A 17,075-nucleotide genomic window follows, 5' to 3' on the forward strand; every position below is an offset into this window, starting at 1 on the left:
ATTTCAAACAGAATGACCTATACACGTCATTCTCTATCTAACTAAAACCACCCTTTGTGTTTTCTCTCTCAGCTATTTATCGAGAATGACCTATTCACATCATTCTCTATCGAACTTCTCTTCACTACCTCCAACTTATTTGAAAATGACTATATAAAAAAACTACACTAGCTAACTAAAACTAGCCTTTGTGTTTTCTCTCACATGTTACTGATCGAAAAAGACCTATTCAAATCATTCTCTATCGAACTTCTTATTATATAATATAATTTATTATATAATTTATTTGTAAATGACAGAATAAAAAACTTTACTTACTAAAACTAGCCTTTGTGTTTTATCCTCCCAGGGTCTGTGTTTTCTCTCTCTCTCTCTCTCTCTCTCTCGCTCTCTCTCAAATCAGTCTGCTAAATTTCATTATCATCTGTGTTGGTGAAATTGTAAAACCAATGTTGCTTTACCTGAATGAGGGCAAACAAACACTGCAGACTACTGCTTTCCTTCCTGCTTTTGTAAATCTTCTCATCCATCATCTATACATAAATAAATGCTCACAATTGTCACTGATCTTACTACTCCCACTGTCAATATAACCTTTTAGCTTCGTCTACAAAACAGAACTGCTGCCTTTCTTTCTCTTAGTCACAATAAAACAAATTGGTTATTCCTCCTCTCTTTTGCTGGCTTGTATTAAACTATCGGCGACATCTAACAGTACCACATCAATATTACGAGCCTAGAGTTGGTAAATGCATTAACAAGGTGAGATCCTTCAAGTATCATGGACCACAGGCTCCCCTGCTCCAGCCACCACTGCTCCCAGGGAAGCCTCCTCCATCACCGCGGGGCGGCGCTGCAGTCCCAGCGTGAGGGATGAGCAGTAGAAGCAGAAATCTGCTCTCATCCCCGGAGACACCAGCGGAGCGGCAGTGGACGGGACCTGTTAATGAGACTGTCCCCTGGATCTGACCAGCTCGCGTTGCGCATGGTTCACGTCTCTCGTCGCGGGGGAAGAAACGCTGCTAGTGGCGGTCACTGCGCTGAGAGGACACAGCCAGCTCCCACCAGCCGAACTGTGTGACCCGGGCATCAGGAAGAAGGTAGCTAGCCAGACAGCCAGCCAGCCAGCTAGCTAGGTAGCTAACGTTAAAATTGGCGAGTTCATGTATGTGTGTATTTTCATACCTCCATTGTTTCTGGGTTTTCGTTTTAAATAACAAGTAGTCTCCACTTTGTCAGACGGAGCTCGGGTTCGTTTACTTGACACCTAACGGTGCCGTAATGAAGCTGTTAGCTTGCTAGCTAAGCGGACTGACAGCCCTGGAGGTGAAGCTCCCAGGAGGCTCAGTCGTTGCCAAAGCTTCTTCATAGTTTATCAAACGGTCACCAATAACATGAAGTGATGTCTGAGGCCGTGTTAAACCTCATCAAAGTGTGTTCCTGTGCTGCGTCCTCCTCCTCAGTTTTGCTGCTGCCAGGCTGAATGGCGGAGCCGGAGCTTCTGTTGGACTCCAACATCCGACTGTGGGTGGTGTTGCCCATTGTCTTCATCACCTTCCTGGTCGGGGTGATACGGCACTACGTCTCCATCCTCCTTCAGAGCGACAAGAAGCTGACGTTAGAGCAAGTTTCTGACAGGTACGTCATGTTTCATTGTGGGGTCTATGGAGTATATGGAGCAAACTCATTGAATGTGTTGTTCCCCGTCTCTCCAGTCAGGTTCTGATACGGAGCAGAATCCTCAGAGAAAATGGAAAATACATCCCCAAACAGGTAGGGTAACCTCTGCCAACAGGCCCTTATGAAACCACAGTTAAAATCACAAGACCCCAATTTTGATTTGAGTGCACTGAATTACACACACTAATAAACATCAGTCCCTTAAAAATGCCAGTTTATTTCAGCAAGATCCTTGAATTATTCTCTGTGAAATCAAGGAAAATGTTGAAAAAATCTGGAAGAAAAATTTTAGATCTGCCCCCAGATCTCCACTAGAGATTTAATGGGTTCTTTCTTGACCCATAGCGCTTTCCTCCAATAAATGGTGTGGTAATCTGTCCAGACCTTTTGTGTAATCCTGTATTCTAACAGACAGACTTCTCCATGGCAGACTTAATCATCACACTTTTAGGCCGCACCATCACAGATCTTAATGAAACTTGGAATGCTCATTTGGTCATATGAGAAATCTATGGAACTGAACGTGTGTCTTGGATCACAGTTAAGGGAGATATGACCAGTCAAAGTTACAGAGTCCCCTCCCTAAATAGTTTAAAATTTGTTAGCCCATATCTCCCTTAATTATGATCCGAGACACATGACATTTTTGTTCCATAGGTTTTTAACATGACCAAATCAGTATGCTGAATTTAATTGAATTAATGTGGCCAAAAAGTGTGATGATTTGACAAAGAATGACCTATACATTTTGTTCTCTATCGAATGACTTCTTCTACTGTTAAAATATGCAAAATATATAATACCACTGGCCTTTGCATTTATTTGTCACAACTCTAGCAACAGTGTTACTGAAGATCTCTCTTTCTTCCAGTCCTTTTTGATGAGGAAGTTCTACTTCAACAATCAAGAAGATGGATTTTTCAAAAAGACCAAAAGAAAGGTTGTTCCACCCTCTCCAATGACAGGTAAAGGAGCTCATGTTGAATTAACATATGTGTATATTAAAACATGTAATTATAATGGAGGTATTTCAAAAGTTCCTCTTTGGCCATCTATAAAAAGAATGGAGTAACAGAATTTCATGGCTACTTAAAGAGGAGTATTTTATTTTACCTTCTTATTCCTGTAATTCTTTTTCTCCCATATTTTAATTTTAAAAATGTTGTACAGCACATCTAAATTTGTTGCTCATTGCATTTTTTCACAGATCCCAGCATGCTGACGGACATGATGAAAGGCAATGTCACCAATGTGCTTCCCATGATCCTCATTGGAGGCTGGATCAACTGGACCTTTTCAGGATTTGTAACAAGTAATAATGACATTGCTCCCTCACAGATCTCTCATCTTATTGTGCAAAATGTGGCATTCACAAAAACACATTTTTGTGATGCTAGCAGGTGAGATATTATTTATGTGTAGCTTTTACATTGAGATCTTTCTGTTCTTTCTTTCACACAGCTAAGGTCCCCTTCCCTCTCACCCTGCGCTTCAAGCCCATGCTGCAGCAAGGAATAGAGCTGCTCTCGCTGGATGCATCCTGGTAAACTAATTAAAAAAATCTAATAAAATGATTTCTGTATTAGTTGTGATATATTAATCTGAGAATATTAGTGTGTGACCTTGTAATTGATGTGATTTCTTCTGTGTGCATCTGCCATCCAGGGTGAGCTCAGCATCGTGGTATTTCCTGAACGTGTTTGGACTAAGAAGCATGTATTCGTTAATTCTAGGCCAAGATAATGGTAATTTTATGTATTTTATCACATCGGATTTTAAGTTGGATGATGACATGATAATGTTGTATCTACTCCTGCTGATTCTCAAAAGGTAACAGTAATGCAAACTGCGTAAAACTACGATTACTATTTAATTCACTCACTCTCAACCATTTTCATAATTATTATGCTGTGATCAGGAATGTGAGCATTAAAACAGCAGCTGATTTAAACCCAATTTGAGAGTTGTTTTAGCCAGTGATAAACCATGGCCCAGTGAACTTTACAAATCATTTGAGGCTTGATTTTTGTTGAAATCTGTATCATCATTAATGGTGAAAGAGTTTTACATTCTGATTATTACTTTTCATCTCCATATACTGATTGTTTTTGCTGTGCTTTGCAATTGCTACAGGTGCAGATCAGTCGAGGATCATGCAGGAGCAGATGAGTGGTGCAGCCATGGCCATGCCTGCAGATACAAATAAAGCCTTTAAGGTACAGTATATAGTTGTGTCTGCATCATCAGTGACTGAGAGTGTGATTTGCTCAGTTGTTCATGTGATGCTTGTCTTGATTTCAGGCTGAATGGGAGGCACTGGAACTGACTGACCATCAGTGGGCGCTGGAGAGTGTTGAGGAAGATCTAATGAGCAGGGAACTGGACTTTGACGGCATGTTTAGCAAGGAGCTGCCAAGCGGCATCTTCTGATGTCCTGGTCACCTCTACTCTCAGCCTTCAATTTAAATTTTGATAATTGCAGGAATTTTGCTGTTTGGCTAAAGAGGGAGAAATGGGACAAATCCCTTCATGTTATGCAAAGTTTACATTCACTTATGTGTGGTCCTTGTCTTTTCACGTGTGTTACCTTTTCATTACTGTCCATGAAATATCTGAAATGACTTAAAATACACTGGTTCTGCTGCTGTCTCATGCATATTGAAAGCATTGCTTACTAATTCTTACCTAAGGAGAAATATTTGGGAGAAACTAAGTTGCTTTCGTTAATTAAAATGCATTATTTTTAGCCTCCAACTGTATGCCATCATAGTGCCATTAGGTAATAGAATGTGAACTACCCAGTGCTTCTTTGTTTTCTTATATCATGCACAGCCAGAGTAGCTGTCTCCATATTCATAGGTTTGATCATGTTTTTAAAAAGTAGGATACACTTACATTTAAAGGTCTGAATGATGTTTAGTTAAACAATCTTTAAAAACTACTTTTGTTAGATCATGGATAGAGCTGTTCTGTGTCAGCCGCCCTAACATTTGCAGGAGACACAGAATTGATTAGATTTTGGCAGAGAATATGCTTGTGTGATTGAAATATTGTTTTTTAAACTATGTAGATTGTTTATTTTGTAAAGTAAACCCCCCTGTGTTTGTAAAGTATAAAGTTTGTGTTGACTTAATGTACTTTCAGTTTGCTGCAAATACACGCCGTATGTACATGTATGTGCAGACACATATACACATACACACATACAGTCGTTATTATATTGGGTATAATTGTTCTAGCAGTACCTGGATTGGGACTGGTGGTGACCGGCCTGTAGTGGCCGATGACAGAGCGGTGTCACTGGAGTGCATTAGCGGCTCTGGTCTATTTCGCACTGACCGTAGAAGAAGAACGTTTCCGTGAACAGCGCCGCTTTGAAGCTCGCCCCAGCTAGTCTCTCCCTCCGCGCGCTCACGATACCGGCACATTCACTGCATGATGGCCGAGGGAGGCGGACCCGAGTCGGGTGGCACGGCGGACTCGGAGCCGGTAGCCGCTCAAATGCCAACCCCTTCAACAGAGAGCCAAAAACAGACCATTGGCTCCCTTTTGAAAACAACTCTGCGAAAGGGCGACGAGTGGTAAGAACCCGCACCGGCCACCGTTTCCTGGGTGTTTTCAGCTAGCTCACGTTAGCCCGGGGATGAACAGGAAATGCTAGCATGCTAAAGCTGGTAGGCTAACGGCACCAAGTCTGACAACGGAAGCTGCTGTAATGCTGATATTTTGGGCAGCTAATGTTTAACAAGTTAGCATGCTAGTTGCTAACTTCACTAGTTCCAATCCGGTTTTGTAATTCCTCTGCTAAGACTGGTGGCTGTATTAGCGACTATTAGCATAGGTCGCTAACAACCAAACTAACAAGGCTAACTAACTAGCTCATCTGCTTAATGGTTAAACGTAAATGCTTGTAGTGTGACAAGTTAGCTGACGTGAGTGTATGTGGGGGCCAGTCGGCTGGTAAGATAGGCCCTGGATTCAGGTGGTCAGACCGGCTCGTTGCTAGGTTAGTTAGCAGAAACTGAGCTGGATGACAGGGATATTATGGCATGGCTTGCCTGCTTGTAGTGACATGATAGTTGAAGTTGTTCGACATGTTAGCCAAAATAAATTAAGGTCATAAACCATCTAGGCCTGAGCATAATGCAGCCAGATATATCCAAGAGACTTCATCTCAGCAGATCTATATTACATGAGAGAAAAGTCAGATTAATAATTAACATTTCAGTTGCCTTTATTGATAGAAGCAGGCATCAAGAGAAGAAGCGGCCTTAGCGTTTATATCTGCCAACAAAGCTAACACGTTTAAATTGATGAAGACATTAGTCAGTACTGTTTATAGATGGTGTTTCATTATGCTGTAGTTAAATGAAGTATCACCCTCTGGTATTCATGCTGGCACATAGTTTCCACAAGCACATTAACACTGTTGTATAGCTTGGTTAAATCACACAAGGTTAAAGGGCAAAGATCTTAAACATTACTGTAACTGAGACATGTCACATTTGTGGCTGTTGCATAAATTCTGACACAACATCTCACTATGTGAATACTTTCTAGCAAGCCTATTAACTAAAGGAGATTCGCCCTTGTGATGAGATTAAGTCAAACTAGCTTGCAGTGACTATATCTGCAAATGCCAAGGCAATTCGCTGTTGCATAATGTTCTGGGTTGGCATAAGCCTGAGTGCAGTCTCTCCAAACCTCCTGCATTTTTATCCTGCTTTGACTCTGCTGTATGTATCTTACGGTGACCAGAAAATCAAGGAGATTTCTGCTTATTTGTTTCAGGTATCTAATAGACAGCCGGTGGTTCAAACAGTGGAAGAAGTATGTGGGATTTGACAGCTGGGACATGTACAATGTTGGTGAACGAAGCCTCTACCCAGGACCAATTGATAACTCTGGGCTGTTTTCAGGTAAAACTGTCAATTTTAAAGAATATTGTAAGTTCATGTTTAGAAGACAAATCCCACCAAGAGATTAAAAGAGCTGTTTTGTCAGTCTTTTGTCATCATTGTATTTTTTTCCATAAAGACCAGGAGACTCAGGCCCTGAAAGAGCACCTTATAGATGAGCTGGACTATGTCCTTGTACCCACTGAGGCATGGAATAAGCTTGTCGGCTGGTACTTCTGCCTCGAGGGTCAGAGACCCATCGCCAGGAAGGTAATGTTATAGAAGATGTTTTCATTTCAGCCATACACTTATGGATGGTGCTCTTAAATGTCCTTCTTTATTCTCAAGGTGGTTGAACATGGCATGTTTGTCAAGCACTGTAAGGTGGAGGTCTATCTGCTGGAGCTGAATCTGTGTGAGAATGACAACATGGACAATCTGGTCACACGTCATTTCAGTAAAGCTGATACCATAGGTGAGGATCTACATGAGTTTGCTTTGAAAATAGCCAAATAGAAGGCTGCCTACACACTGGAAATTCCTCTACTCTTTAATTCATTGACTATATTTGGTGTCAAAAATATGAAGTTAAGATGATAAGCAAAGTCTTCCATATCCCCTCTTCTCAGATACTATAGAGAAGGAGATGAGGATGCTGTTCAATATCCCATCAGAGAAGGAGACACGACTCTGGAACAAATACATGAGCAACACCTATGAGCAGCTGAACAAGCCAGACAGCACTGTACAGGACGCTGGTCTCTTCCAGGGGCAGGTAATCTAGAGCTCTGTTATTCAAATCACCATCAGATCACTGATAGACTTTCTCTCTTCCTCATTTCTTTGAAAGAGCACCACAGCCCTGTAGCATACGGGTACTCAATGTGCATACATAATTAATTTACAGACATAGTACAAAATAACAGGAGTCTAATGCATTGCAGTGCATTAGCCCTGTGATAAAATGCATATATGAGTGGTTAGGTTATGGTTTAACTGAATTGCTAATTTTGAGAATGAAGTTTATGGTGGTGATGTATTTGAAGAATAACGTATGGTGTTCTAAATGTTATGTTTATGTAAAACCCTAACATAAATTAGCGGCAGGGCTTGGTGTTAGAAAGAGAAACTAAGATTCAGGCTCAGTTTTTCATTTTTAACTTGTAAACCACCATGTAACAAACAAAATTTTTGAAAAGTACTTCATAAATATTGTTTATTACCATCATCAGTTTATCCCATCGTTAAGATATTATGTCCTGCTTTATGTGTAACAAAGTAATTCCTAAATCATACCTGCTCACTGCCTGTAGGGTACATTTCTGTTCAAACAATACATTTGTTGTAGTAATGAAGGTATGAAACAAAGTCTCCTGGCACACGTGCAGTACTCATTTGAAGCCTGGTATAACAGTTGCATATGAAGGTCAGTTGGGCCAGCTTGGCTCTTACTCAGCTTGTTTTCCCACAGGTGCTTGTGATTGAGCGCAAGAATGAAGATGGCACGTGGCCCAGACAAGCCTCCCATCCCAAGTAAGCCAATACCTTATTACTGTTGCCTTTTCATTCAGTAAAAGGAGTTACATGTACATTCACATTTACACTGTTTGAAATGCGATGTCATTGAAAGAGAAGCGCTTTTCTGAAACATGCTTCTCCTCACCAGATCCAGTACAACCCCCTCTAGGAACTTTACTACCTCCCCAAAACTCTCCTCTAACTCATCGGCCAGTATCTCATCAACAGTAGCCAACGGAGACGGCAGCTGTAGCTCTGAATATACACTCAATAACAGCACCTCATCTGGCAACAGGCAAGAGTTATATTCCCTCACATCAATGTTTGTTTGTCTCATGGTGTTGTAGAGAAGTTTGGAAATTCTTCCTGGTTGAGTCCCAACAGACCATCATTCTATAGTGTCAGGATAATAATCTTTTTTGAAACTTTTCCTCTATCCATCATATGATTTGTCATTATCTCATTATTTTCTCTTTCTATAGTTTTATCATTTATCAGCTTTCTGTAGCAAATTAATTTTGCCTTGAGTTTGCTGTTACATCTTGTGTCACCTAGAAAACAAGTGTGTACAACCATTTGAAAGCAGACTGGTATGTGATATATTTGGTGCTGTATCAGCATAGTTTTAATCTTATTGCATGGTAATGAAAGAACACAGTGTTACTGTATTGTAACAGCATGGGTCCACTTCTCAGGCGTCTTAGTCTGTAAACTGTCAATCTAGTGTACATGGAAAGATTTGTTGGCAAAGGTTTGTCACATTAATAGTACATCCAGGTACAAGACATCAAATTCTTTTGGGAAATAATATTTAATTGCCAAAGTGACTTCATGAATTGAACCAAATGTTGACTTGGTGAAATGACTGCAACAAGGCTTTAATGTTCTTTTAATCACTCCAACCACCTGACATCAAATATAATGTTTACCATCCAATTTTAACTGCAGTCTAATAAAAACTAATGTTATTTGTTTTCTGCAATATGTGTGTGCGCACACATATATTTTTGTATTTGTGTGTGCTATAGACAGCTATTAAAATAGAAAATAAAAAATGGTACATTTGATGGAATTATGTTATGGAGACCTCTTTTGGTTGGGTAAAAAAATGTAAAACTATCATTTAATGTGTAATATGCATATTGATGAGTGTGCCAGTTTTAACAATGAGAGCAAGAGTGTGGTGATGACACTCTTCAGATCAGAGAGAGAACACTGCCCACTGCTCTACAATGAAGCAACAGCAGAAAACATGAAGTTAAAGATAGTTATGAGAAGTGTAAAACTTTAGCCGTCGTAGTCTGGGAACACTGGAGAAATACAGGATGCATGATAATTGGTAAAAAAATATTCAGCCCGAGTTCCATTTTGTTTGATTTAATGTAATATATACAGTGGTTGACTGCCTGTATTCACTGCTTCATCACATCACTGACAGTAACAGATCTTCTCCTCTGACAGATTGGGCAACTACAATTCCTACAGCTCCTCCTACAACTACAGAGAGTCACAGTCACAGCCCGGCCTGTGTGGTCTCAGTAATTTGGGCAACACATGCTTCATGAACTCTGCCCTCCAGGTAAAAAAAACTGCTACAGTCATAAATTCCATTCAGAGAGAGAATAATCTTTTCTGCTATTATGCTTATACGTTCAAATATTTTCTCTCCAAATCCTGCAGTGCCTGAGCAACGCATCCCCACTTACAGAGTACTTCCTCAACGACCAGTACGAGGCAGAGATTAACCGAGAGAATCCTCTGGGAATGAGGGGCGAGATAGCTGAGGCCTACGCTGATCTAGTAAAGCAGATGTGGCTGAGTCGCAGCAGCTACGTGGCCCCACGTACCTTCAAAGTGAGTGATGTGACATAAACCTGTTTTAAGTGGATGTATATTTAAAATTATCAAGTAATAATCTTGAAGCTGCAGACAAGAGTAACAAAACCAACTTTTTTTTATTTCCAGACCCAGGTTGGACGCTTTGCCCCCCAGTTTTCAGGCTACCAGCAGCAGGACTCACAGGAGCTGTTGGCCTTCCTGCTGGACGGTCTCCACGAAGATCTGAACCGTGTCAAGAAGAAGCCTTATCTGGCCCTGAGGGATGCAGAGGGCCGTCCAGATGAGGTATAGCACATACGGTATACATTTTCAGGAGCTGGAATATGATGCCACGTAAATATCAATATTCACAGCACTCCTGGTTTTGTGTTTGCTTTTTATAAAATTAAAAAGGGGACAAGGACTGCCAGCTTCTGTAAGCTAGCCATGGCATATAAATGTTATTTGAATTTCCACATTATGGAGACATAATGTTTATCATAACACATTCAAGTAAACAACTATATTACATTATTAAGTTGAACGCTTTCCTCATCTTGTATGGGTTCTTTTTAATAGCATCTGTTGAAATTGTTCTCCTCTGGCTGTCTCTTTACAGATTGTTGCCAAGGAAGCCTGGACAAACCACCGTTTACGCAATGACTCGATCATAGTTGATATTTTCCATGGCCTCTTCAAATCCACTTTGGTGTGCCCAGAGTGCTCCAAGGTGTCTGTCACCTTCGACCCATTCTGCTACCTCACACTGCCTCTGCCCATGAAGAAGGATCGTACCATGGAGGTTTTCTTGGTGCGATCAGACCCTCAGTCTCAACCCACACAGGTGAGTCAGAATCAACTCCAGGGTTCAATTAATTAACCAACTCAAAACAGTTGTTTACTTACAGTTCTTGCTTTGCTAAAAGTTCAAGCCTTTATAAAGCAAAGATATTTTTGTTTTGTCTGTCAGTATCGAATGGTGGTCCCCAAACTGGGTACAGTGACAGACCTGTGCAGCGCCTTGTCCAAACTCTGTGGCATCCCTTCAGAAAATGTTAGTACATTATCTTTTAACAACACCTGAAAAAAGTCAAATGTTCTTTATACTTTCAGCTTTATTTATTTGGGTTGAACACTTTACAATTCCCTTTTCTTTTTAGATGGTGGTAGCGGATGTTTACAATCACAGGTTCCATAAAATTTATCGACGGGATGATGGCCTCAACCAGATCATGGAAAAGGACGACATCTTTGTGTAAGTCTTGCTGTTGATAAAAAGATGAGAAGTCTGAAGTCAGTGTTCTATGTGTGTGTGATGTACATGTTTATGTTCTCTGCAGATATGAGGTACAGGAGGAGGACAGTGAGAAGATGAACCTGCCTGTATATTTCAGGGAGCACCACACCAAACATGCTGGAAGCTCCACAAGCAACATGCTGTTTGGCCAGCCTTTACTCATCACCGTGCCCAGACACAACCTCATAGCAGACGTTCTATATGACAAGATCCTAGAGAGAATTGGGTAAGAACTTAGTGTGAAGATAATAAGGAATGAAACTACATGACAGTGCAGTGACAGTTTGTGTTGAGCCAGTGTGATGAGATGAGTTTGAAAGAAATGGTGGGGAAAAGCAACAGATTTAATCAATGTAGTAGTTTTGTAGTAGTTTTCGTAGCCATATTCAGGTAAATACAGTGATGTAATCACATACAATTTAACCTCAATGCTGAAAGTGACATGACAAGATTAGGGATGTCAGGATGAACTGGTTTTACAATAACCACAGTTTGATAACGTCACGATTTCATAACTGTAAGAATTGTAAAAACTACGACATCTAACTATGGTGTCCTGCATCTCGCGAGTCATGTCATTTGTGTGTGAGAAGACTGAACTCACTTAACAGCCTTATTTCTACCAACGCTGGACAAACAACTCTCAGGAGTTCACAGCGAGAGGAACGAAAGTTGTTCACTTTCAGTTTCTGACCAGGGGTGTGTGCGTGTGTGTGTCAGCCGCTGCTGACACACACACCTCTCTCTTCCTCTCTATCTCTCTCTCTTCCTATCAACCATTATAAATAACAAGAGTAAACAAAGAGACTGACTCTCTCACGGAAGCATGCCATGCAAGTTTCTCCCCATATTTGCTTTAGACTGCTCTCCTGTAATTTATCTTCACTGGTTCCTCCCATCCTGCAGGCGCTATGTAAAACGCTCCCAGAGCCCCAGCAGTGAAAGCAGGGCCTCAGCTTCAGCCACCTGTTCAAGCTCCAGTCAGGCTGCTGAATGTTCTACATCGTCTAGTCTCAATCCCGGCCTGGGTGGCTGTGGCAGCCCCCTGTCGGACGGAGCCTCCTGCAGTGCCAGCTCCAGCAATGGCAGCAACCACTCAGGGACCTGCAACGAGACTAATGGGCTGTATGATGGTAAGCAGCTAACATTATGTTTCTAGTATTGCTCAGGGAGCCACTCTACTTAAATATATTTGCTGTTGATTTTAACCAAGAATACTGAGAAATTCAGCACTGAAAAGAAATTTGCAGATGATGAGATTTTATATTTGTTCAGGTGAGGAGGAGGCCATGGACCACCAGGTGAGCCCAGAGCCAGAGAATGGCCAGTCTGAAGAGGAGGAAGAGGAGACCTCTGACTTGGAAAACGGGCCTAAAGCAGACGCGGCCAAGCTCTGCTCTTCACCAGCCAAGCTCTTCACATTCAGCATAGTCAACTCTTATGGAACAGCCAACATCAGCCCACTGCCTTGCGATGGCAATGTCCTCAAACTCAATCGTCAGTGTTAATCATTTGATTTATTTTATAGCTTTATTTTTCAAGCCACTTTGCGTTGACACTTCTCCTCCCTCCTCTCTGCAGCACATTCCACGGTGGCAATTGACTGGGACACAGAGTCAAAGAAACTGTGTTATGATGAACAGGAAGCAGAGGTCAGTGGGTTGATATTCATCACTCAGTCATGTGAGAGAACATGCAAACAGTCTATTCACGTTTGTGTAAATATTGCGTGCAGGCCTACGAGAAACACGAGAGCATGCTTCAGCCCCAAAAAAAGAAAGCTACTGTGGCTCTGAGGGAGTGCATCGAGCTCTTCACAACTATGGAGACACTCGGAGAACATGATCCATGGTAATGATTCACAACTGCCACTACCTCAAAATTCAGTGTCAAATCGGGATTATTCTAACCAGCATTGTCATATAAACACAACCTTTCTTATGCAGGTATTGTCCCACATGTAAGAAACATCAGCAGGCCACAAAAAAGTTTGACTTGTGGTCGCTGCCTCGCATTCTGGTTGTCCACCTAAAGCGTTTCTCCTACAACCGGTGTTGGCGGGACAAGCTGGACACAGTGGTGGACTTTCCCATTAGGTATGACAACAGGGTTTCTTATTTACCATATAATCAAGGGGCTGGCAACACGTGGCATTGACACTAAGCAACGATATTTGCCTAATTGATATTGCACCTAGCAATAGGAGTTTTGTAGAAGACTCATCAATCCTACTTATGATTTTCTAGTTCTTATTGAAAGTAAAATATATAAATGCTGATTGTGTCATTACAACTTTCACAACAAATGAACATCTTGTTTTGACAATGACTTGTTCCAAAAGAACTGAAAATGGCTGTTGTATCAGTGGGACTTTTACACAAGAGGTCGCTGTAGTCGTAGAAACTGAACAAAGGCAATTAGTTTATGAAATATTGTCCTTTAAATGGACTCTTGACTCAGAGATGTGACACCACACTCCAAAGAACAATTCAAGCTGTGTTCTCGCTGTCCTTATCTGTTGCTGTTGTGTAACTAATACACCTACTACACACTGAGTCGTTAACCTGTTTTTTCAGTTGGCACAGTACAAATTCCCCTTTGTGTTTTCAAATGGAGAAGTTGGCCCTTTGTGCAGCGCATATTGACCAACATTGAGTAACTTGAACCAGTAGAAACCAGGAAGCAGAGAAAATGTAACTAAATGCTTGTTTTAAAAAGGCTGAGTCATGCTTACTAAGGATGGCTATAAACATAGGCCCATATCCTGTGTCCTGCATTTTACATGTGGCCCTTCAGGAATCCAGTTATCTACAGTTTTTAATATCCACGTGATTTAAGATTTTTTTTTAATATGTGATTAATGTTTTTTTTCCTTTGTCAGGGATCTGAACATGTCAGAGTTTGTGTGTGACCCTAAGGCCGGACCTTACATATATGACCTCATTGCTGTGTCAAACCACTATGGAGGAATGGGAGGGGGTCACTGTAAGTCACTGTTCATTTATTTTTTTTATATCTCTTCTGTCATTTTAATCTTCAAAACAATTTAACTCTTCACCAAAATACCATAAAATACTGTTCACATAGCACACGTCTTGTATCAGTGTCTCACACACACACACACACACAATATGTCAACAGATGGGTGCTGAATGAACTGCGCTTGTATGAACATTGTTAAATTCTAAGACATGAAGTGCCAGATTGTTGTTTGTGGCCCAACTGGTCTGATACGATTTGTTTCTCTTCCTGGGTAAACAAATGACTTGAATAGCTTAACTGTCAACACTGACTTCCTTCTCTCTGACAGACACGGCATATGGCAAGAATAAAGTGGATGGAAAGTGGTACTACTTTGATGACAGTAGTGTCTCGTCTGCCTCGGAGGACCAGATTGTGGTGAGTTTTTACTCTGTGTCCTGTAGTTGTATACCCTCAGAGATGCAGTATTTGTGGATTTTATCTAATGACTGATGTTCGATACAGAAGTCCTCACCCTTCCTTGCTTTCTATCCAAGGTGTCGAGTGTCTGTTTTTGTAGGTAACCCTATCCTTGTCCTCCCCTTGCAGACAAAAGCAGCCTATGTGCTCTTCTATCAGCGCAGAGACGAGGAAGCCCCTTCAAAACCTCAGCCTTCGGCCTCGCTGGGAGGAGCCTCCGAAGCCGCGGATGACCACATGGACACAAATTGAGGAGCCCTGAAGCAAAGGGACACGCACTGAAACGCATACAGCAAATGGAGACACTTGGACGCACACACACAACGCTACTTTAGTGACAGAGGACTCCACAGACTTAACGTTATTAACCCCACCTTCCCTGTATTTGATTTTTGTCTTGTATGTTGTCAAACTAGAGCCAACAGCCTTGTCAGAAGATTGACCCGAGAGACTTCCTCCTCAGAGCGGGTGGCCTGCTGATTTCTGAACATAGTTTACTAGTCTGGAACTAAGAGGATTATAAATGGATATAGATTTTTCTCACTGGAAGAACAGAATGTTAGAAGTGCCCTCAATTGCATAGATAAACAAATGTTTCTGTTGCCCTCAACACAACAGTCAGAAATATATAAAAAAAAAGAAAGAAAAGCCAAATGCTCATCTTGTTTCAACCAAAGTGTTCCGAGTTATTTATGATCATTATGTACCAACTTGTAAGACATTAGCAGGATAACTGGCAATGACCCTGGAATCATCTCTGATGATCTCACTATGCTGAGGTTAACACAAGCTCTAATAGTGTGATGTGCACACAGAACAATCTTATAAGGCGTGCTTGTTGAAATAATTCCTGTGAACTTACGCCACCTGTGTGGAGTGGATTACTGAGGGGGACCCTGCTAGCTGCAGACCAGCTGTGGCAGTTGTGCTCCCGGCCTGCTGGGTCTGTGTTGCAATCAAAAAAAAGAAAAAAAGCCACAGGGGGATGTCTTATTTCAAGGTTTTCAAGATCTGGGTCTTGTGGCAGGAGCTTCTTGGTCGGCCATCTTTGTATTTTTTTTTTTGACACACAGCATGGGGTTCTGCTGTCTCTTGGACCCTAAACTTGTGAGAGGAATTTTACCCTGCTAACAATTTTTGTTTTCTTCTTTTGTAATCATGATGCAAACGCGGCCTTTTGATTCCTGCAACCTGACTTAATAGGAGGCACTTTGAATTCTCCATGAGTACTTTATCTACCTGCTTCTGGTGTAACTAGACATGATGACAGAATTGTATGGTTTGGCCTTAGCATTAAGCGTTATGGTCTGTCATACACTACCAGATGATTTTAATGTGTCTTTTTAAGCAAATTTTAAGTTTAATTGCTGCCTGATTGGACCCCTAGCTCACTTGCAATGGCTTGTCCTTATTAGTCTTGTACATTAATGCAGCTCTGTATTGAAATGGCTATGTTTGATCTTTTCAAAGCACACTGAGTGAAGCGAAATAAACTAGAATAAAAGTGGTGCTTAATTCATGAAACTTGAACTTGCTCCTAGTCACGCGGATCAATCCACACGTGCCGTCAGATGGGGGCAGGACAGCAGTATCTTCCAACATTTATGAGCCAATTCTTGTCCTTCCAGTGATCTTACAATACTCAGCTGTTCTTATGTAATAACAAGAGAATTCCTCCCTTTGTTCCATCTTTAGTCTTTATAAAATCAAATGTGTCCCAATCCCCCTCAGCACAGTCACAACACATGTCTTGAATGTGATCAACAGTAAATAATAGAAAAGAGTAACTGTCACTCAGTGATTCTGGATCTATTTCTTGTGTGGCCAAAACTCTGGACTTTGTTGCATAACACTATGTCGATATGTTGGGCCTCCAAGTTCCCTCTTTGCTGGTTGGTCTTTGCCGTCGTTCTGTTGTTCACAGATGACTACGTAAAGATAATCATTTATGCCTGTGACTAGAAAAGCTTTACATCATATCACACAAATTCAGCAAATCTTTTTTTTCCTCAAATCACGAAAGCGATTGAAACTCAAAAAACAACTGAAGAGATGTAAATAATCACACTATTTTAAATAGGTGTATAAATTCTTGTCCTCATATTTATCTTTTTGCTGATATCTACAGTATTTGTTTTTAAATTGAGAACTATTTGAATTCAAAGTACAATAAAGACTGGAAGCCTCTACAGGGTGTTTTGTTTGTAATAATTACTTACACAAACTAAATTGACACTCAGGAGAGCTCATAACTTCGCCAAGGCTCATCGGTCAGATCCTGATTTTTTTATTTGTATCCGCACCAAATTGCACACACTCATAAATATCATTCCCCTAAACATGCCAGATTTCTTCATACCCTTTGTGCCTCTGACAGCCAGTGGCCTGAGGCTTTATGTTTTCGGTTTGTCTGACTATCCCAT

At 41.1% G+C, this 17,075-nt stretch overlaps 2 protein-coding genes across 3 annotated transcripts; both read left to right on the forward strand.

The window, feature by feature from the left end:
- The first annotated feature begins 842 nt into the window (after nucleotides 1-842).
- On the forward strand, nucleotides 843-4,797 carry emc3 (ER membrane protein complex subunit 3). Of its 2 annotated transcripts, none has more exons than XM_020086595.2 (9): nucleotides 843-1,100; nucleotides 1,464-1,638; nucleotides 1,716-1,773; nucleotides 2,552-2,645; nucleotides 2,888-2,992; nucleotides 3,142-3,223; nucleotides 3,346-3,425; nucleotides 3,814-3,896; nucleotides 3,982-4,797. In XM_020086595.2, the coding sequence occupies exons 2-9, from the start codon at nucleotides 1,484-1,486 to the stop codon at nucleotides 4,108-4,110; spliced, it is 786 nt and encodes a 261-aa protein (XP_019942154.1). In that variant the 5' UTR covers nucleotides 843-1,100; nucleotides 1,464-1,483; the 3' UTR covers nucleotides 4,111-4,797. The 2 variants fall into 2 exon arrangements, with proteins under 2 accessions (XP_019942154.1, XP_019942156.1); XM_020086597.2 differs by having other exon boundaries at nucleotides 866-1,165.
- Nucleotides 4,798-5,034: 237 nt separating this feature from the next.
- Nucleotides 5,035-16,841, forward strand: usp4 (ubiquitin specific peptidase 4 (proto-oncogene)). Its single transcript, XM_020086594.2, has 22 exons — nucleotides 5,035-5,261; nucleotides 6,472-6,599; nucleotides 6,718-6,848; nucleotides 6,927-7,053; nucleotides 7,208-7,353; nucleotides 8,050-8,111; nucleotides 8,245-8,391; nucleotides 9,558-9,675; nucleotides 9,777-9,950; nucleotides 10,062-10,220; nucleotides 10,534-10,758; nucleotides 10,885-10,968; nucleotides 11,075-11,169; nucleotides 11,255-11,437; nucleotides 12,118-12,344; nucleotides 12,487-12,708; nucleotides 12,793-12,863; nucleotides 12,947-13,062; nucleotides 13,158-13,307; nucleotides 14,093-14,196; nucleotides 14,522-14,610; nucleotides 14,782-16,841. The coding sequence occupies exons 1-22, from the start codon at nucleotides 5,116-5,118 to the stop codon at nucleotides 14,902-14,904; spliced, it is 3,027 nt and encodes a 1,008-aa protein (XP_019942153.2). The 5' UTR covers nucleotides 5,035-5,115; the 3' UTR covers nucleotides 14,905-16,841.
- Nucleotides 16,842-17,075: the final 234 nt, after the last annotated feature.

This window comes from Paralichthys olivaceus, chromosome 2 (genome assembly GCF_024713975.1).
Source record: "Paralichthys olivaceus isolate ysfri-2021 chromosome 2, ASM2471397v2, whole genome shotgun sequence".
NCBI lineage: Eukaryota > Metazoa > Chordata > Actinopteri > Pleuronectiformes > Paralichthyidae > Paralichthys > Paralichthys olivaceus.

What these genes read in the sequence shown, in the direction of transcription:
- emc3 (XM_020086595.2), top strand. Translation starts at nt 1,484, where the DNA reads ATGGCGGAGCCGGAGCTTCTGTTGGACTCCAACATCCGACTGTGGGTG. An exon ending in TTAGAGCAAGTTTCTGACAG is followed by an intron (nt 1,639 to 1,715) that starts GTACGTCATGTT and finishes CCGTCTCTCCAG; the next exon opens with TCAGGTTCTGATACGGAGCA. An exon ending in CTCTCGCTGGATGCATCCTG is followed by an intron (nt 3,224 to 3,345) that starts GTAAACTAATTA and finishes TCTGCCATCCAG; the next exon opens with GGTGAGCTCAGCATCGTGGT.
- usp4 (XM_020086594.2), top strand. Translation starts at nt 5,116, where the DNA reads ATGATGGCCGAGGGAGGCGGACCCGAGTCGGGTGGCACGGCGGACTCG. An exon ending in CTGCGAAAGGGCGACGAGTG is followed by an intron (nt 5,262 to 6,471) that starts GTAAGAACCCGC and finishes TATTTGTTTCAG; the next exon opens with GTATCTAATAGACAGCCGGT. An exon ending in TAACTCTGGGCTGTTTTCAG is followed by an intron (nt 6,600 to 6,717) that starts GTAAAACTGTCA and finishes TTTTCCATAAAG; the next exon opens with ACCAGGAGACTCAGGCCCTG.